At 45.7% G+C, this 26,696-nt stretch overlaps 1 protein-coding gene across 11 annotated transcripts in view; it reads left to right on the top strand.

Annotated features, from left to right (window-relative positions):
• Window positions 1-2,292: 2,292 nt before the first annotated feature.
• Window positions 2,293-26,696, top strand: part of MROH7 (maestro heat like repeat family member 7) — a 74,138-nt gene continuing 49,734 nt past the window's right edge. For 6 of the 11 annotated variants that reach the window (XM_050802642.1, XM_050802656.1, XM_050802653.1 and 3 more), the window contains exons 1-3: window positions 3,691-3,900; window positions 14,005-14,039; window positions 14,908-16,212. In XM_050802642.1, coding sequence (XP_050658599.1) covers window positions 14,982-16,212 — 1,231 coding nt within the window. In that variant the 5' untranslated portion in view covers window positions 3,691-3,900; window positions 14,005-14,039; window positions 14,908-14,981. Of the gene's footprint in view, window positions 3,901-4,040; window positions 5,898-14,004; window positions 14,040-14,907; window positions 16,213-26,696 lie in introns of those variants that run through there. The other 5 variants (XM_050802647.1, XM_050802651.1, XM_050802652.1 and 2 more) reach the window with 5 other exon arrangements.

Genomic DNA, 26,696 nt, shown 5'->3' on the forward strand with positions numbered 1-26,696 from the left:
TATCCTCCCACCATGGCATCCTAAAGCGCTAGGATTACAGGCATGAGCTGCTGCATCTCGCCCAAAGTAAAAGATCTTAGAAGCGGCCAGAAAAAATAGAGTCGGGCTGGGCACGAATAGATTGATCACCAAAAAGGTGGCAGACTAACTTCTCGACAGAATCCACAGAAGCCAGAAGGCAGTGGAACATTAGCTTTGATGTACTAAAATAAGATACCACTCTAGGCTCCTACATACAGTAAAAATGTTTCGAGAATGATAATTATAATTTTTTGGCAAACAAAACTAAAGGAGTTTACTACTAAGAAACTCTTTTTTTTGAGATAGCCTCGCTCTGTTGCCCAGGCTGGAGTGGGCTGCAGTGATGCAATCTCGGCTCACTGCAACCTCGGCCTCCCGGGTTCAAGCAATTCTTGTGTCTCAGCCTCCTAAGTAGCTGGGATTACAGGTGTGTGCCACCAGGCCCAGCTACTTTTTATATTTTTAGTAGAGATAGGGTTTCACCATGTTGGCCAGGCTGGTCTCAAACTCCTGACTTCGAGTGATCTGCCCACCTTGGCCTGCTAAAGTGCTGGGATTACAGGCGTGAGCCACCGTGCCTGGCCAGTCCCTGTGTTTTTCTTTTGTTTTTGGAGGTAAGTGATCCTCCTGCCTTGGATCTCCCAAAGTGCTGGGATTACAGGTGTGAACCGCTGTGCTCAGCCCATTTTTTAATTTGTTTCTTGAAGGAGGGTAGCAGTATTAATTAATTTTGGACTTTGCTAACTAAAATTTGGATGTTAAGAATAGATGTATACAGGCCAGATGCAGTGGTGCATGCTTGTAATTTTAGCACTTTCGGAGGCTGAGGTGGGAGGATTGCTTGGGCTCAAGAGTTTGAGACCAGCCTGGGCAACGTGGTGAAACCTTGTCTCTACAAAAAAATTTTTAAAAATTAGCCAGACATGATGGTGTGCACCTATAATCCCAGCTACTTGGGAGGCTGAGGTGGGAGGAGGTGGAGTTGAGGCTGCACTGCAACCTGGGCAACAGAGTGAGACCCTGTCTCAAAAGAGAAATAAAAAAGAATAGACATGTAATATGTAACTTCCAAACAAATGGAAAAGGAAAGAAAGGAGTATGAGAAGAAAGGCAAATTCAATAATCCAAAACAAAGTGAGAAAAGAGAAAAACAAAACGAAAAAGGAGATGTTCTGCTTGTAATAATGGCAGAGTAGCTCCTAACAGATCAATTTTCATACTGGTAAAAATTATGAGCTCTGAACAAAACAAACAAACAAGCAAACAAAAAAACCTCCTGAAGACTCTGGAAAGAGAGCAAAAACAGGGAGAACCTAAAGGGAAACCGACAGTTACAAGAAAAGAAGAAATAGCTACTGGGTGCAAAATATATTTAAAATCTCACAAACATAATATTGAACCGAAGAAGTCAGAAGAAAATAGTTTGTGCTGTATAATTCCATGTATATGAAGTATGAAAACAGGCAAACCATATTAAAAGTCAGGATAATGGTTCCCCTGATGAGGAGGAGGATAGCGATTGGAAGGGGGACGTGAGGAGGATTTCTGGGGTCCTGGTAACGTTCTATTTCTGGGTCTGGGTGCTGGTTTCATGGGTGTGCTCACTCGGTGAAAATTCATGAAAATAGACATGACATATGCAATTTTTTGCTTCAGTACAAACTTAAAAATCAAAAGGGAACAGAGACAAGAGGGACAGGCAGGCAGGGCAGACTGTGAAGGGGCCTCAATGCCAGACTAAGGAGCTGGACGTGACCCTGGCAGCAGTGGAGGACACTGAAGGTGTTAAGAGGGGAAATGAGTTGTCAGGGAAGTGGCCTCTCTGCCTAATGTGGGTGGCTCGGAGAGGGGAACACCTGCCCCATGGGACATTATTTACAGGACTGGCCAGAATCTGGGCTTTCAGTGACGAACACCTGAGCTAGGATGGAGGGTGTGAGGTTGGAGGCCAAGAGTGGATTTGGAGGTAAAATTGGAAGGACTGGCTGGGCACAGCCGCTCAGGCCTGTGATCCCAGCACTTTGGGAGGCCGAGGCGGGTGGATCAAGAAGTCAGGAGACCAAGACCATCCTAGCTAACACAGTGAAACCCTGTCTCTACTAAAAAAATACAAAAAAATTAGCCGGGCGTGGTGGTGGGCTCCTGTAGTCCCAGCTACTGGGGAGGCTGAGGCAGGAGAATGGCATGAACCTGGGAGGCGGAGCTTGCAGTGAGCCAAGATCGCACCATTGTACTCCAGCCTGGGCAACAGAGCGAGACTCCGTCTCAAAAAAAAAAAAAATATTGGAAGGACTTGGGAGTTTACATGCAGGAGGCCAGGGAAGAAGAGGGAGGAGTCAAAAACGATCCTTGGGAGAGGCTTGTCACTGGAGCTAAAGAGTGAGGGAGGGGACGCTGGAGGAAGAAGCAAGTTTAAAGGAAGGATTTTTTTTTTTTTTTAACAGGGTTTTGCTCTGTTGCCCAGGCTGTAGTGCAGTGGCACCATCACGACTCACAGTAGCCTCGATCTCTCAGGCGCTGGTGATTTCCCTCACTTCAGCCTGCTAAGTAGCTGGGACTACAGGCGCATGCCACCATACCTGGTTGATTTTTTAAAAATTTTTATTTTTACTAGAGATGAAGTCTCACTGTGTTGCCCAGGCTGGTCTTGAACTCCTGGGCTCAGGTGATCCTCCTACCTCAGCCTCCCAAATTGCTGAAATTATAGGCATGAGCCACTGCACCCAGCCAAAGGAAGGATTTTTGCTGGGGAAGGAGAAAATGAAGGAGGAATCCTCAGTGACACAAGGCCTCTGAAGCAGCGGAAGGAAACTAGGGGTACAGGGATCCTCCTGCTCAGATGTGGACGGCAGAGGAGAAGAGCAGAGAAGGTGAAATCCGAGGTGGACTGGAGGGAATTCAGGAGAGCCCATCAGCTGCTCGCTAAAGAGAAGTCGCGGTCAAGTGTGGGGAGTGAGTCTGATGAAGCTGACTTCTAGGTAGCTTGCCTGAGAACAGGTTATGCAATGTATCTAAGGACATCCTGACCTGGGGGAACAGGAAGACAGGAAGACTCCGTTATCATTTTGTAAATGGTGCCCAGGGAAGTTTCTATTAATATCTAGTCTCCAATCATCTTAATTAGCTGAGCTATTGCTTATCATTAAAAAGATTTTCTTTAGAAAGATAGCCGTAGAGTCCTGCTTTTCTTATCAAAAGATCTAGGTGACACTGCTATGCCCCGGCCCGCCCTGCCCTCATTCCTGCCCTGCTCCACACACTCTTATCGGTACCTGGAACAGGAGCCAGGGTGGGGTAGGAGAAAGATCAAGGATTTGGGTGCACAAGGACAGGCAGGCATCCCAGCTCCTGACCTTGGGCCAATATTTTCTCACTATGGGTCTCAGTTGCCTCGTCACAGGCCACCTGATTTCAAAGCCCTTGTCACCCTGAAATAAACAGAGGTCCAAGGCCATATGGCGAGGGCTTTTATGGGAAGACTTGAATTCTGGATGAGAAACTCAGTGTTTATTAGTAGTGAAGTCCTTTCCGGGAGGCCGAAGAGGGTCTCAGGGCAGGTTGTTGTTTGAAAGGACCGCATCCCTTCTCCCACTGTATAGGTGGCAGCAGGGGTCTCATTGGCTGAGGGACTTCTGGGTCATGGTGACCTCATAAAGCCCAGAACACTGGCCTGGGCTGGGGAAGCCTAGGTAAGCTGAGGGGCAGCTCTAGGAAAGCCCTGGGGGTGGCGGCAGCCTCCACAGCCTCCACAAGGGACTTACCACCTTCCCCCACCTCTGGGTAAAAGCCTCCTGCTCTGGTTGTATTTCCACAGTTAGAACTTCATACCTTTGGCTTAGAGCTGAATTTTCTGTTACCATGTGGATGCTCCAGGTGGAGGTAACACATTGAACTCTACATGAGCAGCTCAAGGCTCACAGAGCAAGTTTAGGCTCTCAGGTCCTGACAGTGTAGTGGCTGGGAGTTGGGGGGAGGGGAAGGGGAGGGAGTGAAAAGATGCAGGGAGGGAATGCCATAGATCTGGGGAAAGAAGAGGCTTGGAGCCTGGAAACCAAACTTTGTCTTTTTTCCAAGCGTCACCAGCCTGCCCTCACCCAGAGGGAGGAAGGGATGGTGGGGATGAACATTTATTGAGGGCTTTCTGTGGGCCAGGCCCTGCGATCATCACTTTATGTGGGCTATCCCACCTGGAATATTAAGATAGAGGCTTAGAGTGGTGAGGGCATCTGTCCAGGTTCACACAGCTGGTGAGACAGAAGGTTTTGAATTCAGGTCTGCCTGACTCCAAAGCCTTGGATTTTGGCATTATAGCTGGGTATCAGGAAAGTTGCCTTGTTTTCGCTGAATTTGTCCTTTAGGATAGGGACCTAAAAGTGGCAGAGGGAATGGGGAATAAGAAACAGGAAGACACGATTCCACTGAGTGATTCATGTCTTGGGAATCTCTGTGGTATTATAGGGAAAACTGTGGGTTGAAGGAACCTGGATTTGAATCCAGCCTCTACCACTTGCTTGGGACTTAGTAGAAATCAGTTTATTTTATTTTTTGAGACAGAGTCTCTCTCTGTCACCCAGACTGTAGTGCAGTGACATGAACACAGCTCACTGCAGCCTCAACCTCCCTGGCTCAAGTGACCCTCCCACCTCAGCCTCCCGAGTAGCTGGGACTACAGGTGCACACACCATGCCTGGCTAATTTTTGTATTTTTTGTAGTGACAGGATTTTGCCACGTTGTTCAGGCTGGCCTTGAATTCCTGAGCTTAAGCAATCCTCTTGCCTCAGCTTCCCAAAATGCTGGGATTACAGGTGTGAGCCATTGTGCCTGGCCAGAAATGATTTTAGATCCCTGCACAGTCTGAATTAACATGCCAGCAAATGAGATAATGATATCTCTCTTGAAGAGTTGTCATTCATTCATTCATTCATTCATTCATTCATTCATCCTTCCCTCACTCCCTGAATGTCTTCTGAACCTTCCCTGTGTGCCATGTGCTATGTGCTGGGAAAATAGGGGTAACAACATAGCCAGACACTCACCAAACTCATTTTCAGAGTAGACGCATATAAGTAAACAGACTGATCCTCTGATACAGAGTGATCACATGAGGAGGGTGCCTCACCCACATATGGGGATTCCAAGAAGACTTCCTGGAGGAAGGGACATCTAATCTAAGCTGGTGTCTAGACTAGATGTTAGCTAGAGGGAGCAATTGAAGTTTAGGTGAGTAGTCTTGGGGAAGTTTATAGGAAGAGGAAAGAGTATTTGCAAAGGTCCCAAGGCAAGAGGGAGGCCAAAACATTGAGGATCCTGGGATAAGTTGAGAGTGGTTCACACATGTGGTGCAAGGCCAGGGAAGGGAATGAATGTAGCTGGAGAGATGGAGGGGCTAGGCCTGTGGGCTGAGGACTCTGACAGAAGAAACACAGATATCAGACTTCAGATTAGGGTGTCTTCTATCCTGGCCTGTCCACCAGTCATGCAAAAGTCACTTAGGAGAGGCGGGGTAGGGGAAAGCTTGATGAAAGGGTGATTCCTGGATCCCTTCAGAACTATAAAGCAGAGTCTCTGAGAGTGAGGCTTGGGAATCTATCTTTTTAAAAATATAAGCTACACCCACACCCCACCATTTGGGAACCTACAAGAAGTCGCAGAGGGGTTACAAGAGGGGAATGTCATAGTTAGACTTACATGCATTTTTATTTCATCTGAGAATGTCTTTATTTCCCTTTCATTACTCAAGGATAATTTTGCCTAAAATAGAATGTGTGGTTGAGAGTTCTTTTCTTTCAACTCTTGAAAAATGTGTGCCACCTCCTTTTGGCCTCCATAGTTTCAGATGAGAAATCTGCTGTCATTCATATTGGTCCCCCTATAGGTAAGGCTCTCAGGTTGCTTTTAATGTATATATTTTTAAAGTCTTTATTCTTCAGAAGTTTAATCATGATGTGTTTTGGCATGGATTCCTTTAGATTTATCCCATTTGAAGTTTCAGCAGTTTTCTGAATCTGTGTATTTATGTTTTTCACTAAATTTGGGGAGTTTTCAGCCATGACTTGCTTGTAATGCTTTTCAGCACTCTTTCTTTTCTCTTTCTGGAACTCTGATGATATAAACAGTATTTTCTTATTGTTCCTGAGGTTCCGTGCTTTTTTTTTTTTTGTGGGGGAGATCTATTTTCTCTTTACCTTTCCTTCCTTCCTTCCTTCCTTCCTTCCTTCCTTCCTTCCTTCCTTCCTTCCTTCCTTCCTTCCTCCTTCCTTCCTTCCTTCCTTCCTTCCTTCCTTCCTTCCTTCCTTCCTTCCTTCCTTCCTTTCTTCCTTCCTTCCTTCCTTCCTTCTTTCTTGTTTTGCTCTGTCACCAAGTCTGGAGTGCAGTGGCACGATTTTGGCTCACTGCACCCTCTGCCTCCTGGGTTCAAGCGATTCTCCAGCCTCAGCCTCCTGAATAGCTGGGATTACAGGTGCCCCCCACCATGCCTGGATAATTTTTGTATTTTTAGTAGAGACGGGGTTTCACCATGCTGGCCAGGCTAGTCGCAAGCTCCTAACCTCAGGTGATCTGCCTGACTCAGCCTCCCAAAGTGCTGGGATTTCATGCATAAGCCACTGTGCCTGGCCTATTTTTGTTTCTTCTTTTATCTTTTAATGTAAAAACAACGACAACAACAAAATAGAGATGAGGTCCCACTATGTTGCCCAGGCTGGTCTAGAACTCCTGGGCTCAAGTGATCCTTGGCCTCTCAAAGTACTGGGATTACAGGCATCAGTCACCATGTCCAGCCAAATAACTTTTTTTTTTTCTGAAATGGAGTCACATTCTGTCACCCAGGCTGGTGGCTGGAGTATGGTGGTGCGATCTCAGCTCAGTGCAACCTTTGCCTCCCAGATTCAAGCAATTCTCATGCCTCAGCCTCCCTAGTAGCTGGGACTACAGGCACCTGTCACCATACCTGGCTAATTTTTAAATTTTTAGTAGAGACGGGGTTTCACCATGTCAGTCAAGCTGGTCTTGAACTCCTGGCTTCAAAAGATCTGCCTGCTTCAGGCTCCCAAAGTGCTGAGATTACAGGCATGAGCCACCATGCCCAGCCAAAGCATTTTTATGATGATTGCTTTGAAATCCTTGTCAAAAATTCCAACATCTGATTCATCTCAGTGTTAATGTTGGTTGGTTGTCTTAAGATGAGATTTTCCTAGTTTTTGGTATGATGAGTGATTTTTACTGCATCTTTGACATCTCAGGTATTACAATAAGATTTTTTTTTTTTCTTTTTTCTGAGACAAAGTCTTGCTCTGTCACCCAAACTGGAGTGCAGTGGTAGTGGTGCAATCTTGGCTCACTGCAACCTCCACCTCCCCGGTTCAAGCGATTCTCCTGCCTCAGCCTCCTGAGTAGCTGGGATTACAGGTATGCACCACCATGTCCAGCTAATTTTTTGTATTTTTAGTAGAGACAGGGTTTCACCATGTTGGCCAGGCTTGTCTTGAACTCCTGACCTCAAGTGGTCTGCCTGCCTTGGCTTCCCAAAGTACTGGGATTACAGGTGTGAGTCACCGTGTTAAGGTTTAGCTTGTAGGTTCTGGCCTACTTTTGTGGACTGTGGCTCCAGTGATTCTTTTCTTTTCTTTTCTTTTCTTTTCTTTTCTTTTCTTTTCTTTTCTTTTCTTTTCTTTTCTTTTCTTTTCTTTTCTTTTTTTCTTTTCTTTTCTCTTCTCTCCTCTCCTCTCCTCTCCTCTCTCTCTCCTCTCTCTCCTCCTCTCCTCTCCTCTCCTCTCTTCTCTTCTCTTCTCTTCTCTTTTTTTTGAGACAAGCTCTCTCTGTGTTGCCCAGGCTGGAGTGCAACAGCAAAATCTCTGCTCACTGCAGCTTTGCCTCCCGGGCTCAAGCAATTCTCCTGCCTCAGCTTCCCAAGTAAGCTGGGACTACAGGCACACACCACCGCACCTGGATAATTTTTGTATTTTCTGTAGGGATGGAGTTTTGCTGTGTTGCCCAGGCTGGTCTTGACCTCCTCAGCTCAAATGATCCACCTGCCTCCGCTTCCCAAAGTGCTGGGATACAGGCATGAGTCACCGCATGCAGCCAAAAGTTATTTTAAAGTAGAGAAGTTCTTGGCACTGTTCTGTACTCTGACAGTCCTGGTACAGGCCTGGTCTCCAGTGATATATTTATGAGTCCTCATTTGCTTCATTTTTCTGGTAGTGCTGGGGCTCCTGTTTATTCCTGCTGGTGCTGTCTGCAGAGGTAGAAGGCACTTCCCTAGGCCACTTGTTATCACTGGAGTGGGTAGGGGAGGCCAGAGCGGGTGGTGGAGGCCAGAAGACGTAGGGTCTGGTAAAATGTCTGATGCTGGGTGGAGGGCCCAGAGATCCAGGGTTCTGCTGACATTGCCGCTGCGGGTTGGATTGGTCTGTCACTGCTCCAGGTGTGGAGAAGGGATTGAGGCTCCCTACTGGGAGACCCTCTCTGTTGGGATTCTTCTTTCCTGGTCTTTTGGCTGGAGAGAGCAGGTTTTTCTTCTACTTTTGAGTATGTGTTTATGCTGTCGGTAGATCTGTGTGGCAGGCTTCTTCGGGTTACGTGAGTGATAAAACGAAAACTCCAGGGAACTCACCATAGCGTCAGCCTTCAAGTCCTGAGATGCCTAGTCAGTCACTGCCTTCTTTCTAGCCGTCAGAGTCCTTTTATGGTTGTCTGTTGAACTGTTTCCAGAGTATTTAGTTATTTTTAGAAGGGAAGAACAGAGAAAAGTGAATTGACAACCTTGTCTATTACATGCATTAAAAAACATTGTGGTATAATGCACCCACCATAAAGTTGACCATTAGTGGCAATTAGTGTGTTCATAAGGTTGCGCAACCGTCATTACTATCAGACATTGTTCTGGTCCAGAAGGAAACCCTATACCCATTAAACAGTCGCTTCCCATTCCCTGCTTTCCCCTTCCCCTGGCAACCTCTCTCTGTCCTGCTTTAATCTACTGTCTCTGTAGATTTGACTATTCTGGATATTTTAGATAAATGGAGTCTATAATATGTGGTCTTTTGTGATGGGCTACTTTCACCTAGCATAATGTTTTCAAAGTTTATCCATGTTTAGCATGCATAAGTACTTCGTTCTTTTTAGTGGCTGAATAATCCACTGTATGGACATACCATATATTGTTTATCCATTAATCAGTATGTGGCTATTTGGCTTGTTTCCACCTTTGGCTCTCATAAGCCCTAGGGCCTGGCTGGCAGTGTCTTTTGAAGCAAAAAAGTTTTAAATATTGCTGATGTCCAATTTATCTATATTTTTCTTTTGTTGCTTGTGCTTTTGGTGTCATGTCTAAGAAACCATTGCCAAATCCAAGATCATGAAGGTTTAATCCTATGTTTTCTTCCAAGAGTTTTATAGTTTTAGCTCTTCTATGTAGGTCTTTAATGCATTTTGAGTTAATTTTTGTATAGAATGTGGGATAGGAGGCTAGGTGCAGTGGCTCTTGCCTGTAATCCCAGCACTTTGTGGAGGCTGAGGCAGGAGGATCACTTGAGGTCAGGAGTTTGAGATCAGCTTGGTCAACATGGTGAAACCCCATCTCTACTTAAAAAAAAAAGGCCAGGCGTGGTGGTTCATGCCTGTAATCCCAGCACCTTGGCAGGCCAAGGCAGGTGGATCACCTGAGGTCAGGAGTTCGAGACCAACCTGACCAATATGATGAAACCCTGTCACTTCTAAAAATACAAAAATTAGCTGGGCCTGGTAGCATGCACCTGTAATCCCAGTTACTTGGGAGGCTGAGACAGGAGAATCACTTGAACCCGGGAGGCGGAGGTTGCAGGGAGCCAAGATTGTGCCGTTGCATTCCAGCCTGGGCAACAAGGACAAAACTGTCTTAAAAAAAAAAAAAAAAAAATTAGCTGGGTTTAGTGGTAGACCCCTGTAGGCCCAGTTACTTAAGAGGCTGAGGCATGAGAATCACTCGAACCTGGGAGGCAGAGGTTGCAGGGAGCCGAGATTGCGCCATTGCACTCCAGCCTAGGCGACAGGGTGAGACTCCCTCTCAAAAAAAAAAAAAAAAAAAAGAGAATGTGGGTTAGGAGTTCAGCTTTATTCTTTTGCATGTCAATATCCAGCTGTTCCACTGCCATTTGTTGAAAAGACTATTCTTTTTAAATATATAATTTATTTAATTATTTTATTATTATTGTTTTTGAGATAGAGTCTCATTATGTTGCCCAGGCTGGTCTTGAACTCCTGGCCTGGGCTCAAGTGATCTTCCCACTTCGGCCTCCCAAAGTGCTGAGATTATAGACATGAGCCGCCTACTGAAGAGACTATTCTTTCCCTATTAGTGGAGGAGTTATCACCCTTGTTAAAAATCATTTGACCATATATGCATGGATTTATTTCTGGACTTGCAATTCTATCCTGTTAGTCTATATATTTATCCTTATGTCAGTACCACACCATTGCATGCAATTTTATTTATTTATTTATTTATTTATTTATTTATCTATTTATTTATTTTTTGAGGTGGAGTTTCGCTCCTGTTGCCCAGACTGGAGTGCAATGGCGCAATCTCGGCTCACTGCAACCTCCGCCTCCCAGCTTCAAGCAACTCTCCTCCCTTAGCCTCCCAAGTAGCTGGGATTACAGATGTGTGCTGCCACACCTGGCTAATTTTTTGTATTTTAGTAAAGACAGGGTTTCACCATGTTGGCCAGGCTGGTCTCGAACTCCTGACCTCAGGTGATCCACCCAGCTTGGCCTCCCAGAGTGCTGGGATTACAGGTGTGAGCCACCGTGCCTGGTCTGCATTCAGTTTTAAACGAAGATCTCTATGGCTTACTTTGGAAAATGGTTTGTTGGAAGCTGGCCTAGATGCAGGGACCCCTGTTGAGTAAGCAATTCCAAGATCCAGCCCCAAAACAATGGGAACTGGACTAGGGTCTGGTAGTGGTGATGAAGAAATGGGGAGAGATTTCAGAGCTGTTCTGGAGCCAGAATGAGCAGAACTTGGCCAAAATTGGGTGCAGCAAGTGAGAAAGAGAGCACTCAAAGAGGATGTTGTTTCTGGCTTGGATGATGGATGGTGCCAGCTCCTTGCAATGGAGGAGAATAGAAGAGTCCTATTTGGGGGAAAAATGGAGAGTCTGTTTTGGATGCTCTGGGTCTGAGGTGTCCCAATCTCAGGTGTTCTGTGTGTGCACACGTGTGTGTGTGTATAGGTACTTGTACAAGTGCCTAATACATTCCAGGCCCTTACATCTGATAACAGTGTGTTCTCAATGATGAACTGGACAATCTATTGATAGTTCCACCCCCGAAGGCTCTAGCAACCCTTGTCCAGGGCCTGGAAGGGTTAATTGAGGTGGAGAAGGGAGGATGGCAATTGGTCAATGATTCTCTCTGTCTTAGACAACACTAGCTGTTTTATGGCTGTGCTCTGCCCTTTCCATTTGGGGCCCCAGGATTGTAGGGCAAAGGCCAATAGGCAGTTTGTGGCTGTCAGCAGGAAGTAGTGAGCTCCTTTAGCTCCTGTAGATCCCACCCAAGCCCCTCAACAGCCATGGCTCCTCCTAACACACAGTGTCTGTTTGGTAGAGGGCAAGCCATGGGCTACCCCGGTCACTACAAGGCAGCTCTGAAGCCTTGCCTGTCTATTGCAGGGGGGAGGAGGAGGATTGAGGGCAGGGCAGCTGGGGTTGAGATCTGTGGCCTTCTGCCCAGTGACCTGGTATTGTGCATCTGCTGGGTTGCTGGGGTAGAGATGAAGTCTTTCTTCCTCAGCCCAAACAAGTTAGGTCTTTGAAGATCTTACTCACTGACTCATAGGCTGCAACAGCCATATTTTCCAGGTTAAAAATGCCTCCCTTTGGTAACTATGGTCCATGTGTGTGCATGTGGCACGTTTACACATGGGCGGGAGAGATCATTAAGGGAAGATTCATGCTCCTCAAGTAAAAAGAGACAAAATTATGGACATGAAATTAAGTACAGGGCTTTGGAAAGGGACTGTGAAATCAAGGAACAATCAGAGTTTACATTCAGGGTAAAATTGCCTCTGATGCTGATGGTAAGTGAGCATTTCTTGCTTCCAAGGCAGATGCAAAGCTGTGCAGGAACTGCTTGCTTGGAATGAAGGCAACTTTCACAGGGTGCTGAGTGCCTTATTCCTCTCTGCCCACAGTGCCTGGCAGAGAGGACTAAAACAAATAGCTACCATTTAGGTAAGGGCTTTGGTGGGCCATGTACTCCATGCCAGGCACTGTAACTACAATCATGGAAGGCTTTCCAGATGGGGAGGACAAGGACCAGAGGGGAAGAGTCTCTTGCCCAAGTTCACCCAGACTAGCAGAGGTTGAGCTGGGCTTTAAACTCAGGACTACATGAATACAAATCTATAGTCTTTCCAAAGCCATGCTATAAAGATACACAGCAAAATTTGTGGAGTGAGTAAATGATTCACTGAATGAGTTAGCACATGAATGAATGATAAATGAAGAAATGATGAAATGAGTTAGTGAAAGAATACATCATCAAACGAAGAAGAGTCTCCCCTCACCACCCATTGCCCTTCTCTTATTTCCTCCTCTCCCTCCCTCTGGCCTTCCTCTTCCCTCTCCTCTTTACTGACTCTTGTCTTCTCCCTTATCCCTCCCTTGTCTTCTCTTACCTCTCCTTTCTTCCTTCTTCTCTTCCCTCTTGCATTTCTCTCTCCTCCCTTCCTTCCTTGTTCCTCTCGTCTCCCTACTTTCCTTACCACTGTTTATTATTTCTCCCTATGCACGTTCATCGCCATCCCACTTTTTTTTTGAGTCAAGGTGTCACTTTGTCACTCAGGCTGGAATGCAGTGGTGCGATCACAGCTCATTGTAGCCTCAACCTCCTGGGCTCAAGTGATCCTCCCACCTCAGCCTCCTGAGTAGCTGAGACGGCAGGCACATGCCACCACACCTGGTTAATTTTTGTATTTTTTTTTTGTAGAGACAGAGTCTCATTATGTTGTCCAGGCTGGTCTCAAACTCCTGGACTCAAACAATCCTCCCGCCTCGGCCTTCCAAAGTCCTGGGATTACAGGCATGAGCCCTGCACCCAGTTGCACTCCCTATTTCTTGCATTTTTTTTTTCTCTTCCCCAGCTGTCTCATCTCCCTGGTCCTTCCCCCACCACCGCTGTGTGGTTCTGTCCTCACCCCTTACCAAAAGAAATTAAAAACAAAACAAAAACTACAAACAAGAAGAGAGGAAAATAATGAAATAACACAAGCGGGCATTGGACACTTACTGGTGTCAGGTGCTACACTAGACATTAGAAACTGGCAGAGGACAAGACACGTGCAGTTCCTGCATCCATGGACCTCATCAGGGAAGCCAAATACTGTGAGCCAAGAGGTGGGAAGGAACAAGGTGGCCTGAGAACTTTCAGGTGGCCCCCACCTGTCTAGGGGACCTGAAAGGCTCTTAGCATTTGAGCTGAAACCTGAAAGGGTGAAGCAGCAGGCATCAGCTGGGGAAGGGGAGTGGAGATGGATGCCCAGCCTGTGGAAGACCCAGACCTAACTGGGAGAGCCTTCCTCTTTGGAGGAAGTCAAAGGAACCCTGCAAGGGTGGAATGGAAAAGGAAAGGGACATATGGAGGGGCAAAAAGGGTGAAAAGGGGTCTGGGACCAGATACAGAAGGGCCTTTTGGGTCTGCTAACAACTGGAGGACTCTATCCTAAAGATAACGGGAAGCCATGGAGGGGTTTACCAGGGGGATGGCTTAGAGATGGTGCTGGCTGCCCAGAGGGCCAGTGGGGTGAGTGGCCTTCCTCTCTTTGACCTTCACTTCCTCATGTATAAATATCTAACTTACTCTGTGTGTGTGTGTGTGTGTGTGTGTGTGTGTAGTGGGGAGCTTGTTAACAGATGTGCATGCCTGGCCTGTGGACTGTGCAGTAAGTGTTGATAAAGGCACTCTTCCCTGACTTGATTTCCTTCTGCATCTCCTCCCAGGGGCCCACTCCTGCTTAAAAACACCATGCATGCAGGTGAGCTGTCCCCATGATTCCCACAGGGAGGGTGGCCCCAGATTGAGGGTGGGGGTGGTGGGAGGACTGGGGAGTTCATCCAGCAGTTAGATTGCTGTGTTGAGGCAGGTGTTTGACAGCTGCCCCATGGTCTCCTCCACATAGCCCGCTTCACCCAGAACAGGCAAACTGTTAAGGCTATAGGCAGCTTTGCCAGGGTTGCTCTGAGAACCTAATGCCATGTGTACTGGCAGAGTAGTTCTAGCAACTTACGACTTTGTCTCTGACTTGGAGCACCCCAATTCTGCAAGGCTCAGGGCTCCTTGTTGGTACACTTAGGTTACCCTGTCGCATGTGGCCAGCTGGAAGTGAGGTAACTCATAACGAGGCTCTTCCTTCCCTTTTTCTGCCTTAAAGTGGAAGAGATTCCTCATTTGTCTGTGTGTAAGCTTCCAATTGTGTAACTGGCACTGGGCTAGGAGCTGGGGTTGCCCCAGGGGCCAAGGTATACACAGTTTTTGTCATTGCAAAGTTCATCTCTAGCAAGAGCTAGACCACTAAATGAGTCACTGGAATGAAATGTGCTGAGTATTTTGCCAGAAGTAGGATTAAGCAAAGGATAATGAGAATTACCCCCATGCAATTTCACAAGCCGAGGGGATTGAGTTTGTTCAGGATCATGAGCCAGGAGGGAGCAGGTTGTGGTCAAAGAACGGAACTGAGAGACCGCGGAGGCAAGTGGCGAGTGATGGGATGGAAAGGTGGGTTGGGCACAGTCACCAGGGCCTTGTAAGTCACAGCAAGGAGCTTTCATCCTAAGAATAGTGGGAGCCCTGGAAAAGCCTTAACAGGTGTGGTATGGCTGCATTTGTCTTTTCTCTCTCTCGAGACTGCTTCTGGGAGCGTGACAGTTGGCTGCTGGAGAGAAAGGGGCACTGGCACTGAGAGACCTCCAGACTGGACATGGCCCTGAGCCCAGGGGCTAACCTGGTCTTCCATGAAGACCCAAAGATGACACCAAGTCTCCCCTCCTGTGGGGCCCCAGGATTAGGGTCTGGTACCATCCCTCGGCCCCACCCAGACACGGCTCATGTGCCTATGTTGAATCTACTCCCAAGTCCTGGCTTGGCTCTCGTTCCAGATCTTAATCCTTCTCTGAGTCCTGTCTCAGGGGAGGCCTCGGGCCTGGTGCCTGAAAACACCCCCAGACCTGATGACAGCAGGGCCGTAACTCCAGCCTCCCTCCACATCACCAGTTCTTGCTCTGGTGAAGCCCTGGACCTGGATTCCATGGATGTCTCAAGGCCTGAATCACAGGGGCACCTCTGTCCAGCCTCAAACCCCATCCTGAGTCCCAGCTCTACTGAGGCCTCTGGTCTGAGCTCCGGGAACCACCCTCAGTCAAATTCTGAAGATGCCTTCAAGTGCCTCTCAAGTAAGATTTTTGAGTTGGGTCAGAGAAACTCCAACCCTTCTAGGCATGAATTAAACCCATTTATAAGGCACCATTCCAGAGAAGGCCTGGTTCTGGGTCACTGCATCTCTAGGCCAAGCTCAAAAGCACTCCTTATTCCAGCCTCCAACTCTTCTCTCGACCTTGACTCCAATCCATTGCTCAACATGGGCTCAAGAAACACCTCCAAGCTGAACCTGAATGTAGCTCCAGATTCTCATGGGACCCTAATCCCAGACACAAATGAGACCATCACTTTGGCTTCACATAACATCTCTGGGTCTGTTTCAAAAGGAGCCTTTAGTACCACCTGGAGCACAAGTTCCAAGGGAACCATGAATGTGGCTTCCACCGGCCACCCCAGATCTGATTTGAACATGACCATCACTCAAGCCTCATATGTGACCCTGATTCCTGGCTCCAGTGATGGTATCAGCCTCCATTCCAGCACCCATGGGCCCAACTCCACCATCTCTCCACCCTCATGCATGACTCTAATCCTGGGTTCCAATGAGACTCTGAGCCTGGACTCCAGCCTCGTGTTCAGTGACACCTCCACCTTGACACTGAGCAGTCAGCAGGATGATGCCGAGGACAACAGCATCCACACTGTACCCCTGGAGGAGAATCTGGAGAGCTGGAGTGAGATGGCCAGCATTAAGGTGGACCAGTTCCCGCTGGGACTCCCCACCTCCAACCCCACAGGCAAGGATGCCATGACCTTGCAAGGCATCCCTGAGGGTAAGGCCAGGGCCGCAGCCCTAGAAAAAGCACTGTCCTGGGGGAAGTCTGTCTTCAGATTCGTAGGGCAGGGAGAGGAGAAGGAAGGAAGGAAGGGGACAGCAGGCAGTTGATAACATATGATCTATTAATTCTATATTAGACATCTAATAATCGGCCTCTGCTAGCAGTGTGACTTGGGACAAGCTACTTAATCTCCCTGAGCTTCAACTTCCTTAACTGTAATATCAGTATATAGCCGGGCGCAGTGGCTCACGTCTGTAATCCCAGCACTTTGGGAGGCTGAGGCAGGTGAATCATCTGAGTTGGGAGTTTGAGAGCAGCCTGGCCAACATGGTGAAACCCCGTCTCTACTTAAAATACAAAGAATTAGCCAGGCATGGTGGTGCATGCCTGTAATCCCAGCTACTCGGGAGGCTGAGGCAGGACAATTGTTTGAACCTGGGAGGCAGAGGTTGCAGTGAGCTGAGATCTCGCCATTGCACTCCAGCCTGGGCAATAAGAGCAAAACTTGTCTAAAAAAAAAAAAAAAAATCACTGTATAATAATACTTGGACTCTGTCCAAATTATAAGTCTATTGTATCAACAGACTATCCCTTCCATTCAAAATGTATGTCTCTTTCTTCCTTGATATATTTCAGACCTGGCTTCTCAGGTCTGAGCAAAGCCTTGGGGTCCTGTCTGGAACCTGTGCCTCCCTCCTGATATGTAGGATTTCTGTAAATTAATCCCCTGTCAGTTTCTGATGCTATAAATATCTTTTCTTAATCAATTTTTATTTGTCCATTCACCAATACTGTATTAAGATTTTTTAAAAAGGACCATGGTTTTGTAAGTAGGTGTTCATATCTAATGAGAATCCCTTTTTTTTTTTTTTTTTTTTTTTGAGAGGGAGTCTCATTCTGCAGCCCAGGCTGGAGTGCAATGGCTCGATCTCGGTTCACTGTAACCTCTGCCTTCTGAGTTCAAGTGATTCTCCTGCCTCCTGAGTTCAAGTGATTCTCCTGCCTCAACCTCTTGAGTAGCGGGAATTAGAGGCACCCACCACTCTACCCAGCTAATTTTTATATTTTTAGCAGAGACAAGGTTTCGCCATGTTGGTCAGGCTGGTCTTGAACTCCTGACCTCAGGTTAGCTATTAGTAAATAACATTTTATTTTATTTTTTGAGACAAAAGTCTCACTCTGTTGCCCAGGCTGGAGTTCAATGGTGCGATCATAGCTCCCTGCAGCTTCGAATTCCTGGACTCAGGAGACCTCCTGCCTCGGCCTCCCAAGTAGCTAGGAGTACAGGTGCACACCACACCACCACACCTGAGTAATTTTATTTTTTATGTTTTGTAGACATGGAGCCTTGCTATGTTGCCCAGGCTGGTCTTGAACTCCTGGCCTCAAGCTATCCTCCCAGCTCATCCTCCCAGAACTCTGGGACTACAGGCATATTCCACCACGCCCAGACTCTGCACATTTTAGAATGCATTTCTAGGGTTTCTTAGGGATTTTTTTTAGGGCCTCAAAAAAGTCTTGTTGGCATTTTTTAAAGAATGTTATCAACTTATTTACGGATTCATGTTTTCCTTTACATAGGATATATGCTTTACTAGGATTTAAAAAATTCTTCTTAGAAGTCTAGTGCACCCTGAGATGGGTTAATCGTAGATAGTTTACAGTATTTTTTTTTTTTTTTTTTTTTGGAGATGGAGTCTTGCTCCGTCACCCAGGCTGGAGTGCAATGGTGCAATCTCCACTCGCCACAACCTCCACCCCCTGGGTTCAAATGATTCTCCTGCCTCAACCTCCCGAGTAGCTGGGATTATAGGTACGTGCCACCACGCCCGGCTAATTTTTTGTATTTTTAGTAGAGATAGGGTTTCACCATGTTGGCCAGGATGGTCTCTAACTCCTGACCTCGTGATCTGCCCACCTTGGCTTCCCAAAGTGCTGGGATTGCAGGCATGAGCCACCGTGCCCAGCCTATAGTATCTTATTTTCTAATAAAATTTTTACTTGGTATTGATGATGCTGGTGATCTAGAGGAACTTTTTTTTTTTTTTTGCAAGTTTTTCTTTTTTTGAAAAAAACTTTGTGGAAATATAACTGTAAATACAATTTGCTCTTTTAAAGTATGTAATTTAATGGCTTTTTATATACACAGAATTGTGCAACCATCACCACAATCAATTTTAGAACATTTTCATCATCCCTAAAAGAAACCCTGCACCCCTTAGACATCATCCTCAACCCATGCCAGCTCTCAACCCAGCCCTGGGCAATCACTAGTCTACTTTTTGTCTCTATAGTTCACCTATTTTGGACATTTTATATAAATAGAATCATATGATATGTCATCCTTTGTGACTGGCTTCTTTCACTTAGCAGAAGGTATTCAAGGTTCATCCTCTTTGTAGCATGTATCAGTACTTCATTCCTTGTTATGGCTAAATAATATTCCATATATAGACACACCACATTTTGTTTATGTCAGTTGATTGCCATTTGGGTTGTTTCTATCTTTTGGCTATTTTATTTTGTATTTTTATTTTGTATTTTTTTGGGACAGGGTCTCACTCTGTCACCCAGGCTGGTGCGCAGTGGCATGATCTCGGCTCACTGCAACCTCCACCTCCCAGGCTGAAGCAATCCTCCCACCACAGCCTCCCAAGTGGCTAGGACCACAGGCACCACCACACCTGGCTAACTTTTGTAAATTTTGTAGAGGCAGGGTCTCACTGTGTTGCCCAGGCTGGTCTTGAACTCCTGGGATCAAGCAATCCTCTCTCCTTAGCTTCCCAAAGTGCTGGCATTACAGGCATGAGCCACCATGCCTGGACAATTTACTAATATTTTTCTTCTATTCTGTTGATTGCCTTTTCATTTTCTTGATGGTGTCCTTTGAAACACAAAGGTTTTAAATTTTGACATTGCCCAATTTGTCTAATTTTTCTTTTATTGTTTGTGCTTTTGGTGTCATATTTAAAGAAACCATTGCCTAGTCCAAGATCATGAAGATTTATGCCCATGTTTTCTTCTAAGAGTATAATAATGTTAGCTTTTACCTTTAGGTCTTAGGTACAATTTGTGCTAATTTTTGTTTATGGTGTGAGGTGGGGGTTCAGCTTCATTATTTTGCATGTGGATGTTCAGTTATTATTGTCATATAATTCACCCATTTAAAATGTGTCAGCCAGGTGTGGTGACCCATGCCTGTAATCCCAGCACTTTGGGAGGCTGAGGCAGGTGGATCACTTGGATCACTTGAGGTCAGGGGTTCAAAACCAGCCTGGTCAACATGGTGAAATGCTGTCTCTACTAAAAATACAAAAAATTAACTGGGGCTGGGTGCAGTGACTCATGCCTGTAATCCCAATACTTTGGGAGGCTGAGGCGAGCAGATCACAAGGTCAGGAGTTTGAGACCAGCCTGACCAACATGGTGAAATCCCGTCTCTACTAAAAATACAAAAATTAGCTGGGTGTGGTGGCACGCACCTGTAATTCCAGCTACTCAGGAGGCTGAGGCAGGAGAATTGCTTGAACCTGGGAGGCAGAGATTGCAATGAGCTGAGATTAAGCCACTGCAGTCCAACCTTGGTGACAGAGCGAGACACCATCTCAAAAAAAAAAAAAAAAAAAAAAAAAAAAAAATTAGCCGGGTATCGTGGCACATGCCTATAATCCCAACTATTTGGGAATGGCTTGAAACTGGGAGGCGGAGGTTGCAGTGAGCCAAGATTACGCCACTGCAGCCTGAATGATGGAGTGAGACTTTGTCTCAATAAATATATAAATAAATTAATTAATTAAATTAAAAATAAATAAAAAATAAAAATAAAATGTGTCATTTGCAGAGTGTAGTGACTCATGCCTATAATCCCAGCATTTTGGGAGGCTGAGGCAGGAGGATTCCTTGAGCCCAGGAGTTCAAGACCAGCCTGGGCAACATAGGAATACCCTGTCTCTACAAAAAACAAAAATAAATTAGCTAGACATGGTGGTGTGTGCCTGTGGTCCCAGCTACTCAGGAGACTGAGCTGGGAGGATTGCTTGAGCCCAGGTACTGGAGGCTACAATGAGCTGTGATTGTACCGCTGCCCTTCAGGTTGGGCGATAGAGTGAGACCTTGTCTTTTCAAAAAACAAAAACAAAAAAACAAAAACAAAAAAAAACCAAAGTGTGATTCAATGGTTTAGGTTATATTCCATTTTTTAGTGCCTCTGTTTTTGATGCCATATCTAAGAAATTGTTGCGAAATCCAGTGTTATGAAGATTTTCCCCTGTGTTTTATAGTTTTAGCTCTTAAATTCTTTGAGTTAAATTATATATATATAAGGTAAGAGTCCAAATTTATTCTTATTTTTTATTTATTTTATTTATTTATTTTTTGAGACAGAGTCTTGTTCTGACACCCAGGCTGGAGTGCAATGGCATGGTCTCGACTCACTGCAACCTCCACCTCCAGGTTTGAGCAATTCTCCTGCCTCAATCTCCCGAGTAGCTGGGACTACTGGCAGCCGCCACCACACCTGGCTAATTTTTGTATTTTTAGTAGAGATGGGGTTTCACCATGTTGGCCAGGCTGGTCTCAAACTCTTGACCTCGTGATCTGCCCACCTTGGCCTCCCAAAGTGCTGGCATTACAGGCGTGAGCCACAGTGTCCAGCCCATTTATTTATTTGTTTGTTTATTTATTTATTTATTTATTTAGATGGAGTCTTGCTGTCATCCAGGCTGGAGTGCAATGGTGCCATCTTGGCTCACTGCAACCTCTGCCTCCCAGGTTCAAGCCATTCTCCTGCCTCAGCTTCCCAAGTAGCTGGAACTACAGGCATGCATCATCATGCCTGGTTAATTTTTGTGTTTTTAGTAGAGATGGGGTTTAGTAGAGACCATGTTGGTCAGACTGGTCTCCAACTCCTGACCTCGTGATCCACCCACCTCGGCCTCCCAAAGTGCTGGGATTACAGGTGTGAGCCACAGTGCCCGGCCTATTTATTTATTTATTTATTTATTTATTTATTTATTGAGACAGAGTCTTGCTTTGTCATCCAGGCTGGAGTGCAATGGCACGATCTCAGCTCACTGCAACCTCTGCCTCCCAGGTTCAAGCCATTCTAATGCCTCAGCCTCATGCAGCTGGGACTACAGGCATGCATCATCATGCCTGGCTAATTTTTGTAGTTCTAGTAGAGACGGAGTTTCACTATGTTGACCAGGCTGGTCTTGAACTCCTGACCTCAAGCGATCTGCCTGCCTTGGCTTTCCAGAGTGCTGGGATTACAGGCATGAGCCACCACACCCGTCCCAATGTATTTTTTTTTTTAATTGGAAAGTTTTTTGTTTTTCTTTTTTTCCGGCTGAGTGTGGTGGCTCACGCCTGTAATCCCAGCACTTTGGGAGGCTGTGGTGGGCAGATCACCTGAGGTCAGGAGTTCCAGATCAGCCTGGCCAACATGGCAAATCCCCATTTCTACTAAAAATACAAAATCTGCTGGTGCGATGGCACACTCCTGTAATCTCAGCTACTTGGGAAGCTGAGGCAGGAGAATTGCTTGAACCCTGGAGATGGAGGTTGCAGTGAGCTGAGATTGAGCCACTGCACTCCAACCATGGTGACAGAGCAAGACTCCATCTCAAAAAAGAAAAAAAAAGTTTTTTTTTTCAGGTTGGGTGTGGTGGCTCACGCCTGTAATCCCAGCACTTTGGGAAGCTGAGGTGGGTGGATCGCCTGAGGTCAGGAGTTTGAGACCAGCCTGGCCAACATGGTGAAACCCTGTCTCTACTAAAAATACAAAAATTAGCTGATGTGGTGGCCAGGGCCTGTAATCCCAGCTACTCGGGAGGCTCCCACTTGAACCTGGGAGGCAGAGGTTGCAGAAAGCCAAGATCATGCCACTGCATTCCAGCCTGGGTGACAGAGCAGGACTCTGACTCAAAGTAAATAAATAAATAAAATTAAATTAAAATTAAAAAGTTTTTTTTTCCAATTTTTAAATTGTGGTAAAATGTACATAACAAAATTTACCATCTAGGCCAGCACAATGACTCATGCCTGTAATATCAGTGCTTTGAGAAGCCAAGGCAGGAAGATCACTTGAAGTCAGCAGTTTGGGACCAGCTCAGGCGACATAGCAAGACTCTGTCTGTATAAAAAAAAAAAATCCTTACCATCTTTTTTTTTTTTTTTTAAGAGATGATCTCACTCTGTTGCCTGGGCTGGAGTACAGTGTCATGATCTTGCCTCACTGCAACCTCCACCTCTGGGGCTCAAGTAATCCTCCTGCCTTAGCCTCCCAAGCAGCTGGGACTACAAGCACGTGCCACCATACTTAGCTAATATTTTTGTATTTTTAGTAGAGACAGGGTTTCACCATGTTACCCAGGCTGGTCTTGAACTTCTGTGCTCAAGTGATCCACTGCCTCAGCCTCCCAAACTGCTGGGATTACAGGCATGAGCCACCATGTCCAGCCAAACCTTACCATCTCAAACATTTTAAAATTATTATTATTTTTTAGGGTCAGGGTCTCACTCTGTCACCCCAGCTGGAGTGCAGTGGAGTGATGATAGCTCACTGCAGTCTCAAACTCCTGGGATCAAGTGATTCTTTCACCTCAGCCTCCCAAGTAGCTACGACTGTAGGCACACACCACCACATCTAGCTAATTTTAATATTTTGTAGAGATGAGACCTCGCTATGTTGCCCAGGCTGGTCTTGAACTCCTGGCTCAAGTGATCCTCCTGCCTTGGGTTCCCCAAGTGCTGGGATTTCAGGCATGATCCACAACACCTGGCCCTATCTTAACCTTTTTTTTTTTTTTTTTTTTTTTGAGGTGGAGTCTCACTCTGTTGCCCATGTTGGAGTGCAGTGGTATGATCCTAGCTCACTGCAACCTCTGCCTCCCATTTTCAAACAATATTCCTGCCTCAGCCTCCTGAGTAGCTGGAACTACAAGTGTGTGCTACCATGCCTGGCTTATTTTGGTAGTTTTAGTAGAGATGGGGTTTTACCTTGTTGGCCAGGCAGGTCTTGAACTCCTGACCTCAGGTGATCCACCTGCCTAAGTCTCCCAAAGTGCTGGGATTACAGGTGTGAGCCACGGTAACTGGCCAGCCATTTTTAAGTGAACAGTTTAATACAGTGGTACGAAATATATTCATAATGTGCAACTGTTGGCACCATTTCTTCTCCATAACTATTTTCATCTTATGAACTTCAAACTCCATATGCATTAAACAATAGCTGCCCATTTTCCAGTCCCCCAGCCCCTAGGCACCACCATTCTACTGTTTCTATAATTTTCACTACTCTAGGTACCTCATATAACAACTTCATTCTTTTGCATGTGGATAGCCAGTTTTTCTGGCTCTATTTGTTGAAAAAACTGTCCTTTCTCCAGTGAATGTTCTTAGTATTCTTGTCAAAAATAGACTTACCATAAATGTGTTTATTTCTGGGTACTCTACTTTGTTTCATTGGTCTATATGTCTGTCCTTATGCCAGTACCATGCTGTTTTGATTATTATAGCTTTGTGGTATGTTTTGAAATCAGGAAGTATGAGTCCTTCAGCTTTGTTCTTCTTTCAAGATTGTTTTGGCTATCAGGGCCACTCTTCACTTTTTTAATAGGAGCATTTTGTCCATCAGCTCAGTTTAAAACAATGTATTTTCAAATTATAGTAGCCTTTTAAAAACTTTTTTGGGGTATAACATGGATCAGTAAAATATGTAAAGTGTGCTAGTCATCTCAAATGTATAGCTTAATGAAAATTTATGTAAGTGTACACTGTGGTAGCTACCACTCAGATCAAGTCCCAGAAGCCCAGAAGCTTCCCTTGTGTCCCTTTTCAATCAGTATCCCTTCTTCTGGGGCAAGATTTCTCAGCTTTGGCACTATTGATATTTTGTGTTGGGAAATTCTTTGTCGTGTGTGTGTGTGTCTATGTTGGTGGTGGGGATGGGGGTGCTGTTCTGTGCATTATGAGATGCACTCATCCCTGGACTCTACTTAGTAGATGCTAGTGGCAACCTCCCATTGCCACCCTCAAGTTGTAAAAACCGAAATGGTTTCCAGACATTGCTGAATGTTCCATGGGGGTGGGGGGGGGACAACTGCTCTTGGTTGATAATCACTGCCCTGGAGGTGACAATTCCGATTTGCGTCACCATAGACTAGTTTTGCCTATTCTTGAAATTATTGCCAATAGAATACTACTGTATTTACTGTGTGTGTGTGTGTGTGTGTGTGTGTGTGTGTGTGTGTGTGTTTGAGACAGAAGTTCGCTTTTGTTGTCCAGGCTGGAGTGCAATGGTGCCATCTCGGCTCACTGCAACCTCTGCCTCCCAGGTTCAAGTGATTCTCCTGCCTCAGCCTCCTGAGTAGCTGGGATTACAGGCATGCACCACCACGCTCAGCTAGTTTTTTGTATTTTAATTTTGATTGATTTATTTATTTTTTGAGACGGAGTCTCACTCTGTTGCCCAGGCTGGAGTGCAATGGCACAATCTCGGCTCACTGCAACCTCCACCTTCGGGGTTCAAGCAATTCTCCTGCCTCAGCATCCTGAGTAACTGGGATTAGAGGTGTCTGCCACCACACCTGGCTAATTTTTGTTGTTGTTGTTGTTTTTTGTTTGTTTTTGAGATGGAGTTTCACTCTTGTTGCCCAGGCTAGAGTGCAATGGCATGATCTGGGCTCACTGCAACCTCTGCCTCTGTGTTCAAGCAATCCTCCTGCCTTAGCCTCCTGAGTAGCTGGAATTACAGGTGTTAGTCACCACATCTGGCTAATTTTGTATTTTTAGTAGAGACAAGATTTCTGCATGTTGGTCAGGCTGGTCTTGAACTCCCGACCTCAGGTGATCCACCTGCCTCAGCCTCCCAAAGTGCCAGGATTACAAGCATGAGCCACTATGCCCGGCCATATTTACTGTTTTGACTCTGGCTTTTTTTTTTTTTTTTTTTTTTTGAGAAGGAGTCTGGCTCTGTGGCCCGGGCTGGAGTGCAGTGGCCGGATCTCAGCTCACTGCAAGCTCTGCCTTCCGGGTTTACGCCATTCTCCTGCCTCAGCCTCCGGAGTAGCTGGGAACACAGACGCCCGCCACCTCGCCTGGCTAGTTTTTTGTATTTTTTAGTAGAGACGGGGTTTCACCGTGTTAGCCAGAATGGTCTCGATCTCCTGACCTCGTGATCCGCCCGTCTCGGCCTCCCAAAGTGCTGGGATTACAGGCTTGAGCCACCGCGCCCGGTGACTCTGGGTTCTTTAGCTCAACATTATGTCTGTTGGATTCATCCATATTGTATATTTCAATAGTAGATTTTTTTTGTTATTCTGTAGTATTCCATTGTATGGATATACCACAGTTTGTTTATTTATTCTGCTGCTGATGGACATTAGAATTTTTCCTATTTTTTTGATGTTATTAATAAAGTGGCTGTGAACGTTGTTGACCATGACTTTTGGTTCAGAGATACACTTATTTATCTCAGAGTAGAATTTCTGGGTCATAGTGCAGGCATATTTATAGCTTTAAGAGATACTGCCAAACAGTTTTTCGAAGGGGTAATCTTAGACTTTTTGTGCTGCCATAACAAAATGCCTGAGACTGAGTAATTTATAAACAACAGGAATTTATTTTCTCACAGTTCTGGAGACTGGAAGTCCAAGATCAAGGCAGCAGCATTTGGTGTCTGGTGAGGGCCTGCTTGCTGTATCCCTACATGGTGGAAGGTGGAAGGACAAAAAGGGGCTGAACTCTGTATGAAGCCTCTTTTATAAAGGCCTTAATCCCATTCTAGACGGTGGAGCCCTCACAATTTGACCACCTCCTAAAGTCTCTGCCTCTTAATACTATTGCATTGGAGATTAAGTTCAACATGAATTTTGAAGGGGACATAAATATTCAAACCACAGCAATGACGGAATTAATTTACGCTTCCATAAACTATGTGAGTTTCAATTGTTCCACATTCTCACCAACATTTGGCATTATCAGTTAAAAAATTTGTCGTCAGGCCGGGTGCAGTGGCTCACGCCTGTAATCTCCACACTTTGGGAGGCCGAGGCAGGTGGATCACCTGAGGTCGGGAGTTCGAGACCAGCCTGACCAACGTGGAGAAATCCTGTCTCTACCAAAAATACAAAAAATTAGCCGGGCATGGTGGCACATGCCTGTAATCCCAGTTACTCAGGAAGATGAGGTAAGAGAATCACTTGAACCTGGGAGGTGGAGGTTGCGGTGAGCCAAGATTGTACCATTGCACTCCAGCCTGGGCAACAAAAGCGAAACTCCATCTCAAAAAAAAGAAAAAAAAGAGAAAAATAAAAAATAAAAAAATAAATAGTTGTAGTCATTCTAGGGGGTTTCTGTCTAGTGATAGTTCATTGTGGTTTTAATTTGCATATCTTGATAACTACTGATGTTAAGCACTTTTTTACATGATTATTGGCAATTTGCATATCCTCTTTTGTGCAGTACCAGTTCAAATA

This window comes from Macaca thibetana, chromosome 1, assembly GCF_024542745.1.
Source record: "Macaca thibetana thibetana isolate TM-01 chromosome 1, ASM2454274v1, whole genome shotgun sequence".
Taxonomy (NCBI): domain Eukaryota; kingdom Metazoa; phylum Chordata; class Mammalia; order Primates; family Cercopithecidae; genus Macaca; species Macaca thibetana.